General features: G+C 44.2%; 1 protein-coding gene across 6 annotated transcripts in view; it reads right to left on the reverse strand.

Moving 5' to 3' along the window:
- The window catches only part of UBE4B (ubiquitination factor E4B), a 67598-nt gene that overhangs the window by 9992 nt on the left and 40005 nt on the right, over positions 1 to 17601 (reverse strand). For all 6 annotated transcript variants that reach the window (XR_014528390.1, XM_083512842.1, XM_083512841.1 and 3 more), the window contains 13 exons: positions 15802 to 15885; positions 12380 to 12436; positions 12098 to 12214; positions 11349 to 11447; positions 9300 to 9413; positions 7089 to 7287; positions 5678 to 5816; positions 4287 to 4386; positions 3402 to 3529; positions 2526 to 2624; positions 1768 to 2003; positions 1324 to 1450; positions 540 to 684 (listed from right to left, as the gene is read on the reverse strand). Coding sequence is in view for 5 of the 6 variants with exons in the window: in XM_083512842.1 (XP_083368968.1) it covers positions 540 to 684; positions 1324 to 1450; positions 1768 to 2003; positions 2526 to 2624; positions 3402 to 3529; positions 4287 to 4386; positions 5678 to 5816; positions 7089 to 7287; positions 9300 to 9413; positions 11349 to 11447; positions 12098 to 12214; positions 12380 to 12436; positions 15802 to 15885 (1644 nt within the window). In the remaining variant the exon portion in view is untranslated. The remainder of the gene's footprint in view (positions 1 to 539; positions 685 to 1323; positions 1451 to 1767; positions 2004 to 2525; positions 2625 to 3401; positions 3530 to 4286; positions 4387 to 5677; positions 5817 to 7088; positions 7288 to 9299; positions 9414 to 11348; positions 11448 to 12097; positions 12215 to 12379; positions 12437 to 15801; positions 15886 to 17601) is intronic.

Genomic DNA, 17601 nt, shown 5'->3' on the forward strand with positions numbered 1-17601 from the left:
ACTGTTCTTAACCTGAAGCACCACTTTAGCTAATGGGGCCTCCCGCTGCTGCCACGCCGCCGGAGCACGATTTCTGTTCTCATCCTGAAGCAAAGTTCTTAACCCGAAGTAATATTTCTGGGTTAGCGGAGTCTGTAACCTGAAGCGTATGTAACCTGAAGCGTATGTAACACAAGGTACCACTGTACTGATGGGGGTTATTTCAGTAGGGAGGGCATTCCACAATATGAAAAACACCAATGAAAAAGCTCACCTCCAGGAGTAATCAGGCTATGACAAAAATTAACAGGGTTCCATCTGTTGATATTTAATGCCCTTACGAGATAGTGGAGGAGAAGATGCTTTTTCAGATAACCTATCCAAAGTTATGCAGGACTTTATATTTAAGCAGCCAGGCCTTAAAACTGGCTCAGTGCCCAGGTTGTTGAAGGCAGGTGCCAACCCTTCTTGCGATACACTGGGGCACTTACTGCATAGAAGGTGGGGTATACTAACTCAGAAAATGGCAGAGGAACCTCCAAAAGGAGACATTTGCTCACCCTGGGCAGCAAGTCCCAATGCTCTTTGTTTTTCATCTCCTCCTGCACTTCATGGATGCGTTTTAGGGACTCCAAACTCTCGTCCAGCAAGAACGTTGTGTCATTGATCAGCATATTGATGTAGCGAACAAATTGCTTCCCAGAGCTAGGAGAGAGAGATGGAGAGAGACAGAAGCAGAGAGTTCTAATGGAGATGGGATTCCTTGGTTCCAGTATAGCAGAACGACTGAGCTGCAACCCCAGTGCTGTTATTTGGATCTGGCAGAGGTTCAAATCCCTGCTCAGCCATCTGTTACTGCTGTGCACCAGTTTCCCCACCCACAAAATGGAAATGGAACCTACCCCACAAGACTGTTGTAAGGAACACACAAGATTAAGACTAAATGCCTTGAATACAACTATTTATCTGTAATCCTGAACTGCTACCCTGCTCTTATCCAGTGCATCAAAGTCAGATTAATTCCCCTTTGGGAACTGCCTTCCTGCACAGCTCTTTAAAAATGCTCTACCCAGGGAGAGACACAAATACCAGACTGAAATGAGAGAGAAGGGAGGCACAGATTGACTGGCAGCACCTCTCCCAACATCTCAGGCAAAGGCCTTCTATATCACCAGGTACCTGACCTTTTTAAACTGGAGATGGTGGGGATTGGACCTGGGACCTTCCCCATGCAAAGAAGGTGATCTCTAACCCACTGAGCTATGGTCTCACCACAAAAGATGAGGGCCAGTCCAGAAACCCTTAAGACCAAGCCCCCGCCATGCTGAAAGCCTTCTAACTCACTTGAACTCTTCCATGAAGGTGCCATGGTGAGCTATATTCTGCCAGAGGCTTTTGAAGATGGTGCTGATGTGGTAGCGAATTGTAAATTTGTCATAGAACTCGCTGGTGGCTCCGGTGTGTTCGACATCTGGGGAGGACGGAGGGAAACCCGTAAGTCAGACAATAAATCCACCACTTTGAAGTTAGAACGGAAGGGAAGAACCCTGTCGCCTCCAGAATGACCAGAAGATCAAGAGCTACCCCTTGCCAACATCCAAAAATAACAAATCCAGGAGAAATGGTCCCAGTCATTGGCCAGAGGTCCAAGGGATACTGAACTGTATGTATAGGCATAGAGATCCCAATTCTATAATCAGCCAAGGCAATCAACACCACTTCACATCCCAGGGCAGGGCGCTCTGGGTTTAAAGTTGAACCCAAACTGTGAGTCAGGCAGCAGCTAACCTGTATAAAACTTCATCAGCGATGGTACAAGCAACTTGGTGGAGAGAGGGTGGTTCTCAATCATCTCAAAGAACTTCTGTGTCCGTGGCTGGACAGCCGGGTTCGTCATAAACATCACCTCCACCAGCTTCGCCACCAGGTAGGGGTTCCGGATGTAGTTCTGGTTGCACAGCATCACGACGAGGAACGTCACAACGTCTTGGGTGCAAGGCTCATAAAGTACCTGAGGAGAATATCTGGCAACGGGGGGTGGGGTGGGATGAAAAACGGGCAAATGAGAAAACGGTCCTGAATGGAGAAGCACAACAGCAAAGTAAGTAGAAAGCTGCTGGTTCAGCCCAAAGGCCTGTCTAGTCTTGTTTTCTCAGAACATGGAAGGCTGCCTTGTAATGAGTCAACTCAATACTGTCTATGCAGACGGGCACCAGCTCTCCAGGGTTTCCGACAAGATGTCTTCCTGGGCGCTTCTTGCAGATGCCAGGAAGTGCTCTAACACAACCCTTCCCTTAAGACACAGGAACTTAGGAAGCTGCATTATACAGGTTCAGACCACTGGGTCCATCTAGCTCAGTATTGTCTACACTGACTGGCAGTGGCTCTCTAAGGGCTACCAGGAGATGCCTATGGGGATCAAACCTGAGACCTTCTACATGCTAAGCAGATGCTCCAAAGCTGAGCAAAGGCCCTTCCTGCTATTTCCATACAGTGGCCAGATGCTTCTTAGAAGCCAACAAGAACAAGGTGGCAATATTACTTACTGTACAATAAAAAATAAAAATTCCGCGACATCTTCCACATAAAACTCAGGCAACGCTGCAAACACTTTTGGGACATCAGGGTTTAAAGGCAGTTTTATGCTGTGAACACAGGGAGGAGAGAAAGACCATTAAGCGCCTTGGGGCAGGCATCTCTCATAAATAGCTTTCAAAACTCTGCAAAGGGTAGATAACTGGCTAAGTATGCCACCATGAACCAAAAGCCACATACATGGAAAGCAAATTCACAGCCATATAAATACATTTTAAGGGTCATGCAAAAAACAAGTTATACCCTACACTGTTTTAAAACAAAGGTACAGGTATGCAATTTGTATCTGATTTCCTGCAGAGATTTCATTTTAAGAGTAAGGGAACAAATCAAACTTTCCCCACCTGGCCCTCCAGCTGTTGTTGGAATACAATTCCCATCAGACCCATCAATAATGGCCTGCGATCAGGGATGATGGGAGTTGTAGTTCAGAGACATCTGGAGGGTATCAGGATGAGGAAGGGTGACAAGAGAAGGTCACGTTCAACTAACCTCTTGTCACACTGAAATCAATAGACAAATTAATCATGTTTATTTATTCGACTGGGCCTACTGCAAGTAGGACTAACATTGGATACACATCAGAGTGTCAGGATGAATATTTCCTCCTCACTGACTTCAGGCTGCTTGGGAAGTGTGATGTTTTAAAAAACTTCCCCATAAAGCATTATCTAGGCTTTTCAAAGCTGGTAACTGAAAAATGGCCTCACCTATAGGAGTCATTTTGGGGGCAGACACCTACTGTTAATTGGCAGGAGGTAACTAGCGACTTGGCCAGCACAAAAAAGCATATGGGTGAGATGAGGAGATCTCTAAATGCGACTCACTTGGGGTAGGCAGGGTCTAGGATCCGGAGCAAGAGCTGGATGACCATGCTGTAAAAATTCAGGCACCTTCTAAGGAAATTCTCGTCTAGGAGGCCGGCATCTGCACAGGCTTTGCACCGCACCAATTTCTGCACAGAGAAGTTGCCAGGACCCAAAAGTTAAGCAAAAGCATCACACTAAAAATCAATATGTCCCACCCGCCCATACACAAACAAAATATTGCACTCAGAACAGCAAAGCATTCAAGTTGGGAGAAGCATACTCTGAAAGAAGAAGCAGTTCAATAAATGTTTGTTTGGGCAGGATGAACTGATTATACAGGGCACAAGAACGCAAGAGCCTGGTGTCTGGCTCATCTAGTTCAGCACCCTGGTCTTCACAAGTGGACAACAAAGACAGGAGCCCACAAGCAAGGCAGAAGGGCAAGACTCTCTCCTGCTCTTGCCCCCATCCCCACCCCAGCAACTGGTAAGCAGAGATATGCCACTTCTGAACACAGAAGTTCTGCTTCACCATCCCTGCCTAGGGTTGCAGCAATGAATTAAATAATAATTATGTGTTCTGTGAAGGGTTCTCATCGGCCCTGAAATCTCCTGCCTATTAGCATAATGGGATGACCTCAAGATCTAGTAGTATGAGAGAAGGAGAAAATTCTTTCCCCAAACATCACTTTCTCCATGTGATGTGTATGTCTTCTACGCCTCTATCGTGTCTCCCTCTTACGCCTGCAATCCTATCCAAGTTTACTAGCTTATCAAACTCAGCACCCAACATACACATTCAAACCTCTGTAATCATTTGTAGTCAAGGTTGGCTCCCTGAAACCCTCAAGGCGAAGCTGAAGGAAGGGACCAACTGGCTTTTGCCCGACCGGAGCTTACAAACCTTGAGCTGTGTTTTGCAGCGCTTTAGCATTTCTCGATGCCGTGTGGCCAGAGGAGAATCCTTCCACTGAGTTTCATTATTTTTCAAGTCCTCCACGGTCCTGTAAAAGTAAACCAAACAAGAGGGAAAAAATAAAAATAAAAATTGAGCAATTGTGGCAAAGGCAGAGAGCGCAAAGCACCAGAGAGGAAGAGGTAAATAAAACAGGACATAGGAAGCTGCCTTATATCACATCAGGCCATTGGTCCATCTAGGTCAGTATTGTCTATGCCAACCAGCAGTGGCACTCCACTGAACATTCCCAGCCCTCCTTGGAGACTCCACTGGGGATAGAACCTGGGACCTTCTGCATATGAAACAGATGCTCCACCACTAAGCTATGAACGTATGAACATAGGAAGCTGACTTATATCACACCAGACCATTGGTCCATCTAGCTCAATATTGTCGACATTAACTGGTAGCAGGGTTTCAGCGAAGGAGTCTTTGCCCATTACTACTTAGAGATGCTGGTTTGTAGTTGGCTGATGAATCTTCATTTGCTTGAACTACAGCTGGTATTATGTGTGAACCAAGCACTCTTCCTTAACTATGGTTTGTTTGACCACCCCAGAAGCTCATGAAACTATAGAGGCAAGAACAGCTGCACAACAAGCCAAACCTTTGGCAAAACAAGCCATGGTTTGTTTGATCATCCATGGAACAAACCATGGCTTAGAGTTGCATTAGAACCAAGCCGACATCCACTTCTCCCCCTACTCAGCCCCCACAACCTCCCCTCAGCTGACTGAATCACCCAGTCCTAGTTCCCTCCTGATACTGTGCATGCACACTACAGTAAGCATCCTCTTGCCAAGTTATGCTAGCGATTACTCAAAGCCACCTTTAGACCTCGATGAACAATGAGGCCATTGGTGGCCTACAGAGCTTTCTGGGAACTGGCACGGCTCTCCAAGCAGACAATGCCTGCAGAGCTTGAGATCATTGGCAGAAGACAGGCTCCCCGCTTCCCACAGCCATCTGGATCTACCAAGTCAGCCGCATGATGAGCCCCCATCTGCATTCACAACCTCTCTGCCACACATCAGCCAGCTCAGAGTTCTGTGGGTAACAAAAAACTGAAGGGACTCAAAGAAGGCAGGAGAAACTGGCAGACCATTATCAAAAGTGCTTTGGAGTATGGAGATGCCTTATTTATTTTATTTTTGTTTATTTAATAAAATATTTTCACTGTTTGATCGTAAAACAAAAACCCTCAAAGCAGTTTGCAGCAAAATTTAAGTAATGAGATTACCGGCAAAAACAAACTAAAGCATTCAGAAAGTAATTTAAATCGACAACAGCTAAAAACCAGATTTAGAAAATGTCAACATTCTACATGTCTTCCTCACCTGTTGAGCTCCCGGATGGCCCTCAGTCGACGGATGTATCGACGGCAGCTTGGCAAGATAGAAAGGTGATGGGCATGGAGGGTCAGGAAGAAGCACTCCGTTGGAAATTTCGGCTCAGAAAAGAGGGACTGATCCCTAGCTGGGGAAAGGAGAAGGAACAGGATAGAATTGAGAAGTTAGGGTGCATTCAGACATGGGAAATATTAAGATAAGCTTTCCTGGTTATAGTACTAGAGCTTCCGTCCCAGTTTTTCCTTTCATGCCTGTTACGTTTTGGACCAATACACTGGCCTGCTGGACTAAATTCCATTCACATCAGTGGGCATGGTGTGGCCCAACAACAAAAGTTGCTGGGCAACGTTGCTAAAAGGTTATGCTTTTAAAGCTAGTATCTCCCATGTCCTTAAGTTATACAGTGGTACCTTAGGTTACAGACGCTTCAGGTTACAGACTCCGCTAACCCTGAAGTAGTACCTCAGGTTAAGAACTTTGTTTCAGGATGAGAACAAAAATCACGTGGTGGCAGCGGGAGGCCCCATTAGCTTAAGTGGTACCTCAGATTAAGAACAGTTTCAGGTTAAGAACAGACCTCCAAAACGAATTAAGTTCTTAACCCGAGGTACCACTGTACAGCACCAATGTATTGATTGTGTTGATGCCGACACTGCCTGAACAGCAGATATAGCTGATACTGGTGCAGAAAGTAGTGAATGGGAGAACAGGGGAACCAGCATGCAGCATGGAATATTCTCCCCATGTAGCAACATACAGAAATTGCCCAAAGCCACGCTGGGGAACCTGCGGCCCTTCAGATGTCATTGGGCCACGACACCCAGAATCTCTGACTCTTGGCAATGCTGGCTATGGGGGATGAGAACTGGAGTCTGGCAACATCTGAAAGGCTGAAGGTTCCACATCCTTGCAGTAAGGAATCTTATAAATGAAGTAACCGCTATCTGCCATGACAAATGGCCTGTCTCTCATTTGCTTTGTTAAGTTTATCCTCCGGTGGTGGCTCATGTCCTGGATGCAACTGTTAACTATGGATGGGGAAAAGCATCTTTCTTCTTAAACAAGTTTCTAGACCTTAAGGCTGCAAAGCTAGATGTGAAAAGTGTGCATGGGACCAACACAGAGTGAAATCTCAATGCCAGGGGTCAAGCAAGATTTCCTGTGTTCTAGATAGCTCTGTCTGTTCCACAGACTACTGGAAATTCAAATGGCCAATACATTAAAAACAATACTTAATTTCAAAGGTCCCACAACTCTATTTTCCTTAAAGCATAAGCTAGGTTACCTTGGAGAAGAACTTCTAAACACACAGCCCCGAATAAAACAACCCACATATTTGTTTTTGCACATCTGCCAAGGAACAAAAAGGTGGAGACAACAGCAGCCATCTGTAACTCACACAGCTCAACCATCCAGCTGCCAACATCCTCCATGGTAGCTTTCACTCGCGTCTCATCCGCCGGGAGTACAATGCGACACCGAGGATGGAAGATGTAGGAGGGGTCAACCGTCTCAAGCTTGATCTTCGTGCTCAGCTGCTGAAGCACCCACAGGAAGTTGAGCATAAAGCCGTCTGTAGAGACCAATCTGTCATCTGTCTGCAAGTCCAGGAGAAAGGGAACAGAGTGCTATCTAAGAACTGGAACTTCAGGGAGACAGCCCCGTATCTGAAGCTGGGCTCAAGGGTATCTTAAGGACAGCCTTCCCACTTGTGAACCTGTCTACGTAGATCGGGGGGGTGGAACCCTTTTAAGTCCAAGGGCCGCATTTCCTTCTGGGCAACCTTTTTAGGGGCCACATGCTACTGGTGCACAAGGCCAGAGACAAAAGTGGGTGGGGTAATTAATGCAACTATTACCTTTGTACAGTAGGCAAGCTTCTATACACACTCATACATCTGTCTTTATCCTCCACCCAGGCAAGCAAGAGGCATTATCAGAGCTCAAGGATGAATTCCAGACAGGCACAAGCACTCAAGGAAGGTGTGAAGAACGGGTGGCAAAAGGGAGAGTTCTAAAGGCCAAACGAGAGGCCTGGAAGGCCACATGCGGCCCCTGGGCACAAGGTTCCCCCACCTCTAATTTAGAGCATCGCAAGAGGGTTTGCTTTGAGTACTGCTGGCAGTGTGTCTCTGGAATTACCCTCCCCAGAACTGTTTGCCTAGCGCCTACAGAGCTCTCAGCTGCTAAGCCTTAGATTTTACCTTGACCGCCCCCTAGCTGGCCTGAAAAAAGCCACCATCTCTCCCAGCTTCATTTCCCCCACTTGCATATTTTATAGGCTCATAAATATACACTGCACAATAAACTAAGTATCTAGGCAGGGAGAATTAACACATCTATAAAGCAGCAGAAAAAGTCTTGACACCTGGGCAGCGATACACAGTAACCCATGGACTGAGCTACACATCAGAAAAGTCCTGTGTAAGCAAAAGGTGTTTGAAAAATGCAAGTAGAAATGGGGATTGTTTACCATTAATAGGAAAGGAATTAAACAATCTAGGCTGGAACACAATATTTTATCATCAAAATCATCACAATCATCATCATTTTATCATCATCCTGCCTGACAGGGACTCAAGGTGGCTTACAGCTAAAATAGAAACAGATAAAAACTTTTTTTGGGGAGGGGGACCAACCATTAAAAAATAATTAAACACTAAACCCCCTATTTCTTGCAGAAGACAAATGCTATGTGGCACACTTAACAGTGCCTCTTTGGCTGAACATAAAGATCGGGCAGTTATATAATGTGCGGGGATTATACTGATTTACCTGTTGAGAGGATTATAACTAGACAATGCACATTAAGTGCTTACAACACTTAAAAGCCCAAGATAAAAATATTATTCTCTTCCCAGACCCGGCTTTTATTTATGTAAATATTCTGAAGGCACTTTTTCAGCCCTGTTGGCCCCCCCCCCAAAAAACCCCGTGGCCCTCAAGTCTAACACTACAAGATACAATTTAACCAGTTAGATGCAAACAGACTTTTTTTATATATTACAACAACAACAGAAGTAAAACAAAACTCAAGGAACAGCCAGCAAAAAAAGAAAAGGGGAAATGGTATGTTTAAAAACTGCTGTTTCAGTTGCAATAGCTTCTGCTCTGATTCGTATGGAGTATTTAAAAGCTGCAAGATTAATGGGCATGGGGCAGGGTGCAAGCAAAATTACAATTAAAATGTCATGACTTGCTGGTTATTGACAAGTCAAGGCTCCAACACTGATTGTCAAAGCAAGTAACACTCCCACTTCCTCAAAGGGAAACAAAAGTGGCTCACTAACAGGTAGCAGAGGACATCCTGGGATGTCAGGAGGGGCAGGGCATAAGCAACAGAAACATGAGAGGTGGAAATCAAAGACTGCTGGCTGATATCCTTATGCAGAGCAGACGGACAAGCATAGCGATGCAAGGGCTGACAATATAAAACTGAGGACTAGAGGCTTGGTTGCAGGAAGGTCAATGCAGAGGGTGGGTGAGGGTGCTCATGGCAACAGAAGAGACAGCTGAGTTTACAATTTCAAGTTGATCAAAGAGGGGAGAGGGACACAATAAATGTGCTAACAGGCTTTCACGACCAATCTGGACTGCGGGCACAACTTCACCTGCATCTGGGCCTTCTTCATGTTGGCGTTGACCATGGCTGCCATGTAGCTGAGAGCTGCCTCTCGGGTTTCTCCGTTGAGTAACACACTATGCAGGATCTTAAACAGCTCTTGCTGAAGATTTTTACAAAAGGAAAGTCAGAAGCAAGTTAACTGAGCAACTGAAGCTTACAATGTCAGGTTTCACTGAGAAACAGCTGTGTAGCACAGCCTTAGTGACACTCTCTGGATGTCTTGGGCTCCCATCAGCCCCAGCCAGCATGGCTAGCAGTCAGGGATGATGGGATCTGTAGTCCCCAAAACACCAGGTGGGCACAAGGCTGGTGCAGAGAAAGGTCACATTCACACCATACATTTAAAGCTATATGATACCATTTTAAACAGCTGTGGCTTCCTCCAAAAGTATTTTGGGTGCTGTAGTCTGTTAAGGGTGCTAAAGAGCTACAATTCCTACAATGGCTTAACAGTCAATCCCTCTTCACAGCGAATTCTGGGAACTGTAGCTCTGTCCGGGCAATAGGGGTCTCCTAACAACTCTCAGAACCCTTAAAAAACTACAGCTCCCAGAATTCCTTGGGGTGGCGGCCAAGTGGTATCATAGTGCTTTAAAAGTATGGTGTTAATGTGGCCAGGGTCTTAGCATTGTTGGAAACTTCGGTTACACAGCAGCTGTAGTCTTTATTCCCCTAATGCTTCTAGATTTTAAGTTGACCTTGAAGACTGATCAAAAGTAAGGCTTGTATCCAACTCAGAGCAGACCCATTTAAATAAAAGGGCATAAGTTAGTTTTGTCCTTCAGTGGGTCTGCTCTGAGTATGGCTAGAACTGGATTCAACCCTAAAGCTACAACTTTTAACTAATCAGTTAAAAGTAATAAAAAAAATTTTAAGTGACTACACTTAGGACCATAATTAATCAGGCAACACATTTAAAAATGTGAAGTTTCTAAAATATATATTAAATAAATAAATAAATAAATAAATAAATAAATAAATAAATATGCAGACAGCAGCAGTCATCTGAGAAGATGAATTCCCCCTTCGCTCTCAGGCACAGGAAATAACACCTGTTGCAGCAGGAACCATCTAAGCACCAAAAGCGGTATGCAGCAATGTTTTACTCAGAGTTGATCTACTGAAATCAATGGACCTAACTGGGTCATGTTTATTCATTTCATTAGGTCTGCTCTGAGTCAAATGTAGCTGAATACCACTCCAAGGACTGTGACCAGCTTTTTATTATTCTACTGATTTGTTTCATAAAATTTAAACACCTCTTGATTTAGGTTGTGTGTTTTTTTACAAAGCGGTTTACAAAAAAAAAAGTTTAAATGATAAAATCAGTGCTTTTTTGGGGGGAGGACGCAGGAGTACGCATACATACCCCTAAACATTTTGTGAATCTTTGTACTTTTGTCCATTTACTGTATGTATTTTTCCTGATTTGAACTATAAAATGGTGATTTTCTTGAGTCAAAAATGAGAGTACTCCTAAGCATTTTTTTAAGGGAAAAAAGCATTGGATAAAATTATCCATAAGAATTAACAACAACTTTTGAAAAGTTAAAATAAGAATAAACTAAGAACAGATTAAAACTTGCAATGACTTTCTAAATACAGCAGTACCTCGGAAGTCGAATGGAATCCATTCTGGAAGTCTCTTTGACTTCCAAAACCAAGACATGGCTTCCGATTGGCTGCAGGAAGCTCCAATCAGAAGCTGTGCCGGACGTTCGGGTTCCAAAGAACATTCGCAAGCCGGAACACTCACTTCCGGATTTACAGTATTCAGGAGCCAAAATGTTCAACTTGCAAGGTGTTCGGGATCCAAGGTACGACTGTAGCAGAGTAGGCTTGCTTTTAAGCAGGCGCCAAAAAGTGTACAGTAAAGGCACCTGCTTGATGTCAAGGGTAGACTCACTGCGATGAATAGGACCTAGGTTAGTCATGTTCCATTCATTTCAGTGAGTCTGCTCTGAGTATGGTTGATGCCGACTGATAGGCTTAGCAAAAACATTTTCTCAAACAAGATAAAAAGCAGCACACCTACCCTTGCGGATTCCAGATAATGCTGCAAAGACTGGCTAACCACCCTGGTGTTTTCAAGGGTAATGGCAGGTCCAGAGAAATATTTTTCGACCACTCTAGGCTGCAAGGAGGAAAGGAAAAAAAATCAATGAACAACACAGGTAAGTTTTATTTAAAGTACTTGTAAAGACCATGTTTATGGGCAGAATCAATTTCAAGGCAGCTTATGATATAGAAATGCAATAATTAATTAATGATATACAGCATACATAATAATCGGTAAAATTAGACTAACACCCAACAAGCCCAGAATTAAGTAAACTAAAAACCATGGTTTGCATCTAATGCTAGTCCTACTCTGAGAAGATCTTCTGAAATGAATGAACATAACTAGCTTAGGTCCATTAGTTTCAATGAGTTTACTCTATGTAGGACTTAGTTGGATACAACTCTATCACTCTTGCCATAAAGCCAAAAAACACAAACTGGAGCAATAGCCAGTGAGAACCAACACGTTTTAAGGCCTCTCCTGAATGCTTGTGGTGATAAGGGTTGGTGAACTCCCAACAGAAACTTATTCCAGAGGTGTGGGGCCAGTACAAAAAAGGCCTTGTCCTGCATGCCTGCCGACCTAACAGCCCTCTGCAGTGGGTGCATAAGCGGTTGCAAAAGGAGGGAGAGGCTTTTAAGGTAGACCACAGCAGACTAGACAAAACTTATTTGCTGTAGCAGAAGATCTTTTTGATTTGGTCTCATTCACTCATCACTTACATCATCTTCAGCAAAGACAGAGAGACTGAAGAAAGCCCCGAGGTAAGAGAGTCTTTGCAGTTCCCGACCTGTCCCGGGGCTCAGAGACTTCGGCAGCCACAAAGGCAAAGACACAACCTGTGGGTACAAGAGGGTGACAGGGAAATGACTGGCATGTGGGCTGGTAGCTTCTAAATTGTTCTGCTGCCTGTTTGATTGCCCCTTGCTAGAATCTGATGGATGCTGAGCACTGGAAACCAGCATTAACTCAAAAGGAATTGTAAGAACAGGTTTTCCACTTACCAAACTGCACACGGGGTGAGATTTCCCAAACTTGATTTCACATAGTTCACCTAAAGCCTAAAAACAGGGGGAAAAAATAAATGAGAGAAACAAAATGACCCAAGGACATTTCTACACAGGTTCTTTGGCTGACTAATGGGAAAAAAGAACCACGTGTTGGATGGAGGGCTCTTAAAAGAGTTGCATCTTAAGAAGCTGTCTTTCTTTGGACTCTTCCAGTGGCTAGCTTGTTATGTCAGCTATGTGTGACCTCCTGGTTCAAAATACCAGCTGCCACAACCTTGGGAGAGGGGCTCTAGTCTTCATGCCCCTGTGAGTGGGCTTTCCAAGAGGCTCCTGGCTAGCCACAGAGGGAAATAGGATGCTTTACTGGATGGCTTAAGAGCTTAACCTGGAGAGTTGCTTGGGAGTATGTGCAGTCATGTCTCAGAAGTTATCAGAGGTAGATCGACAGCTCCTATGACCTATAAGCAGTATGAAGACTCTGAATTGGCTAGTCCTAGTATATTTATGCTGGGGACCTGACCTCCCACTCAGCATAAGAATGTAAGAAGAGCCTGCTGGATCAGGCCAATGGCCCATCTAGCTGGCCACCCAGATGTCTGTAAGAAATCTACAAGCAGGGCCCAAGCAAAGAGCAATTCCCCTTCCCGTGGCTTCCAGCAATTGGTATTCAGGCGCATTACTGCCTCTTGGCCATGAAGGCAGAGCAGAGCCATCATAGCAGGACATCCAGAGAACTCCAGATTTTCCAACTCAAACAACAGCTGGAGCACACAAGCTCCAGGTCTAGATTTCTGAGCCAGGCCACAACAGTTTTCCTCCCCAATTTAAGTTGGAAGCAAGTTCTTACAAGGGATGAAAGGAAAGCCTGCCAACTCTAAACCAGGAGTGGGGAACCTGTGCCCCCACCAACTCCCAAGAGCTTCAGGTAACACAGCCTACAGTCAGAGATGATATGAATTATATGGCTAACCTGATCCAAAACACTCACCCACCCCACTCACACATGAAAGCAAAGACCACCACAGCCAACCACAAATAAATAACCACACCCTAAGCCAACCCCAACCTCTCTCACCACCATAAGAACACAAGTGAACAGCAAAGAACCTGCACAAGCAACGCTGACACCAAACCCTACATATAGTAAGTAAAATAGAAACATCGCCACCCGACCCCCCCATCTCCCCCCACCTCTTTCCCCCTTTTCTTCCTAATGTCTCAACAAATTAAACTGATTTGTAAAAATGTTACATGGGGAAAAAATATGAGAGAGAGACATTGCACACACTTTTGTAAATCAAGAAAATCTTTAATAATACTAAAAAGAGATGATACGAGTTGAAGTTCAGGAACATTGAGAGGGGCACAGGCCTTGCCTTTATTTAATAGCTTTTTAGTCTGCACTTGAAAACAAAAATCCTTCCTCTGGTCAGTTTACACAACATGCTCAATGAAAACACAAGTAGCAAGGAGGAGAAAAGCCAGTACAGATCAATTAAGGGCTAATTGTTCTTTAAAAGGTTTGGGGTGATAACCTGGCAGAGAAGAAGTTTAACGCTCTCAGGTCTGTCTGTCTGGGAGAGAGCCTTGCGCAGGCACTGTCTGCCCCTCGCCACTCCTAATGCAATGGACGCAACACACACTTACACTTCAGCATAAGGGACAAAAATGCATTCCATTTATCCACATCTCTCCCATTCAGGTCAAAATCTCTACCAAATTCAACTTATGGTTCATCTCCTTTTTGCTCATAAGAAGTTAAAATGGGCACCGCAGGGAGAGGACACATTGCATTTCTCAAACCAGCAGTCAAGTTCTTCCCATCTCTGCTGCCTAGCCAAGTGGCTGGCAAACTCCAAAACAACCAGGCAAGGGTTAAGCAGCGCTTGGGGAAAATAGATCTATTGTTCTCAGTGCACCAAGGGCCCCTTTTGTCTTGCAATTTGAGAGCAGAAAGTCGTTGGATGATGTAGAGAACCCATGACAAAAAGAACTTTCATCTACATCCTCCCAGTGGGTCTGGCAGGCAGGACAGAATGAAATCGAAGGAAATTCAGACGGACAATGTGCCACACATCCTGGATGTGTTATAGCACAACATATATACTCCTTTTTTAACTCTCTCCAGCACTATCATTCCAAAGACACTATAACTGCTGCCACTGCCACTACTTGTGGATACAGGCAGCCCCCTTACACGGGGGTTATGTTCCGAGGCACCATGCACGTCAGAAAGATCATGTAGAATTGAAACCCACTGAAAAGCCTGCAAACACCCTGTTCCACCCTTTTAGTGGCATTTCAGCGACATCTTTATGACGTTTCCGGGTTTGTTGCGATGCATGTTAGCTCTCTCCATTAATTGCAACGAGTCTACACTTGGGTGAGACTAACCCTGATCTAGAGTCTTGTTATTTAATAAGCAAATAATAAAATCCATAGTCTTAACTGCTATGCTACACCACCTCTTGCGTATATACACACACAGTGGCTGATTCAAAATCGAAACGCTAATTTAAATAAAATACTGGCTTAAAAATCAAACACGACAAGATCCACAATAGAAATAGGAGCAGTTTCAACACTAGTAGCAGAGACATAACATCAAAACCATGGGAAACTCTGAATAAAATTGAATTCAAAAACGTCTGAATTAAATCGAAATCTCTGGCTGCCTAAATGCATCCATGCGAGACACATTGTCCAAATCAAGCCATGTTGCACAAGAGTGGAGCAAACAGACACAGCAATCACAGAGGGATCTTTTCTCTTTTTTAATCAAGAGTCTGCTCGGCTTGAAAGAGTCCCTGCTGCTCTCTGCAGGGACATTTCAGTTCTACTCCAAACAAAGCCTCTCTCCCATAAAGCAGACGGCCTGATTCCTATGCTAATCACACCCTACTAAATTTCCAGGTTCTCACTGAGCTGGTACACCTGTGGCAGAGATGCACAGCTTCAGACTGCAGGTGGGGATTGAATGATTCAGTGCTCCTACCAGGGTGGGGGCAGGAATACAAGTGAAGGGCTATGCTAGATCTTTATTCTTTGCTAGTTCTCCATGTGCTATACTTACGGAGGAACAGTCTATCCCTCCCCATCCCTCCAACACTGCAGTATGAAGTGATGTGGCCCAGTCACAGGCTGACCACCTCCATGAGAGATAGGTGGGCAAGATACAGCCCTTGACCAAATTTCATATGGGTAGCAAAAAGAGAGGAAAAGGGAGAGTGGCCAAAAATAGCCCCACCCACAAAAAAATAACCCCTACAGAATGCAACCCTGGACAGAAAAATAATAAACAACATCAATAACAACAACATTGTTCATTGCCAGCAAATATAGTCTATCTACCTGGTGCAGACTACCAGCAGATGGGAAGATTATGTACAGGGAGAAAACCGAGGAAGGCTACTCACCATTAGGGGGTATTTAAAATTGTCACTATCAAGGGAACACTCTTTCGAAGCCACAGCCAGGCCTTGTAAAATGGGGATAAATATCTGTTCAGAGAAGAAGGAAAAGGGAGAAAGAGAATCATGACTCTTGTACTTTCCACTTTAGCAGACAAGGCTAATCTGTATTATTATGACATTATCAATTATGATGATGCTTTAAATTTATATACCACCCTTCATCCGTAGATCTCAGGGTGGTTCACAACATAATGACTTTGCATTGCTTATTATCATTAACTTTAAATGGATGACTATTTAAGTTATGTATTGCATGAGTAGTATGTTATGCTATGTATGCTTATTACGTTCTATGCGGTCCTGTGGTCTTTTGACAAAGGGCTGCATATAAATTTCAACAAAAAAAAATTAACAATCAAGCCCGGTTTCCATGCAGCCCCTGGGTATGTATCAACTAGCTAGAACGAGGCTTACGGCATTATTATTATTATTATTATTACCACCATCATTATAATCATCGCTGTATTTGCAGATAACATTATTATACTGCAAACCAACTTAGATGTTTTACTGCAGTCAAGCAGTCTGTACATTCCATCAACTAAATAACAGACCACCATTTCAACACAAGTTTTCAGGGCAGTGAACGCTTAACTAAAAAAGAAAACACAGTAATAAAACTATAAAACAACAATATCTCAAGAACAGTCAACAGCAGAATATAGTCACAAAACAATCAACAGCAAAATCACCCTGTTAACCCCCATAAGCCAAATGTAACAGCTGTGTTTCAGTAGGTGACAAAAAGATGTAAATGAGGGATTGAGCGTATCTCCAATGAGACGGAATTACAAAATGGGGGAGCCATCACCAACTAGACCCTATCTATGACAGTCTCATGCACCAGTATTGTTTTTAGTGAAGTTCATATGCTTTTAAGGGCATGCTAATCATTATACCACTTAGTATGCAGCATCAGACTGCAAGGTGGGGGACTGACACTCTCTTGAAACTTGAGGTCCTTGTGCTCTTATTTCCTTCAAGCCCCTCCCTCAAAATTCACTTGACCAGAGCCAGGAATACTTTGGAACAACCCCTAGTCCTAACACCCCGTTGTAACTAATGTCAACATACATGCAATTTAAATATTTGCGCTCCTCGTTCCTTGCATGGCCATGCATTCATCCCACCTCCTCTTCTGTATTTCCTTGTATCTATTTTTAGATTGCAAGCTCTTTGAGGCAGGGCAGGGAGGGACACATCAAACTCGTTCTTTTGTAATGTGCCATGTACAATGATGGTGCAGCAGTATGGATAAAGAGACGTGAACAGAATCACCCTTCTGCATTTATTACCACAACAGCTCGGAAAGGAAGTTTCGGCTCAAAGATTGTGATTGGGCCAGGAACACCCAGCCAGCTTTGCGCCTGAACGGGAATTTGCATTACACTCTCCCTAGCTGAAAGTGCAACACACTAACCCCAACACCAGTGGAGCCAGTGTGGTGGTGTGGCGTGGCCAGGGTTCAAATCCTCAGTCATACAGCTGACTGGGTGATCTTGGACCAGTTCCTCATTCTCAGCCTAAGCTACCTCACAGGGTTGTTGTGATTATAAAACGGGGAGAACTATGCATGCTACCTTGGGCTCACTGGAGGAAAGGTGGGATATACTTGCAACTTTATCTATATGCACACATACACACGCATCTGTGAATTGCTGTAGGTTATGTGTATAATGGCCAAAGTGAACAAGGCCTCTGCACAGAGTTTGTGTTCCGTTATTTGGTATTGTTGCAAGTCAC

This window comes from Podarcis liolepis (assembly GCF_965112155.1).
Source record: "Podarcis liolepis genome assembly, chromosome: 7".
In the NCBI taxonomy this organism is placed as follows: Eukaryota; Metazoa; Chordata; class Lepidosauria; order Squamata; family Lacertidae; genus Podarcis; species Podarcis liolepis.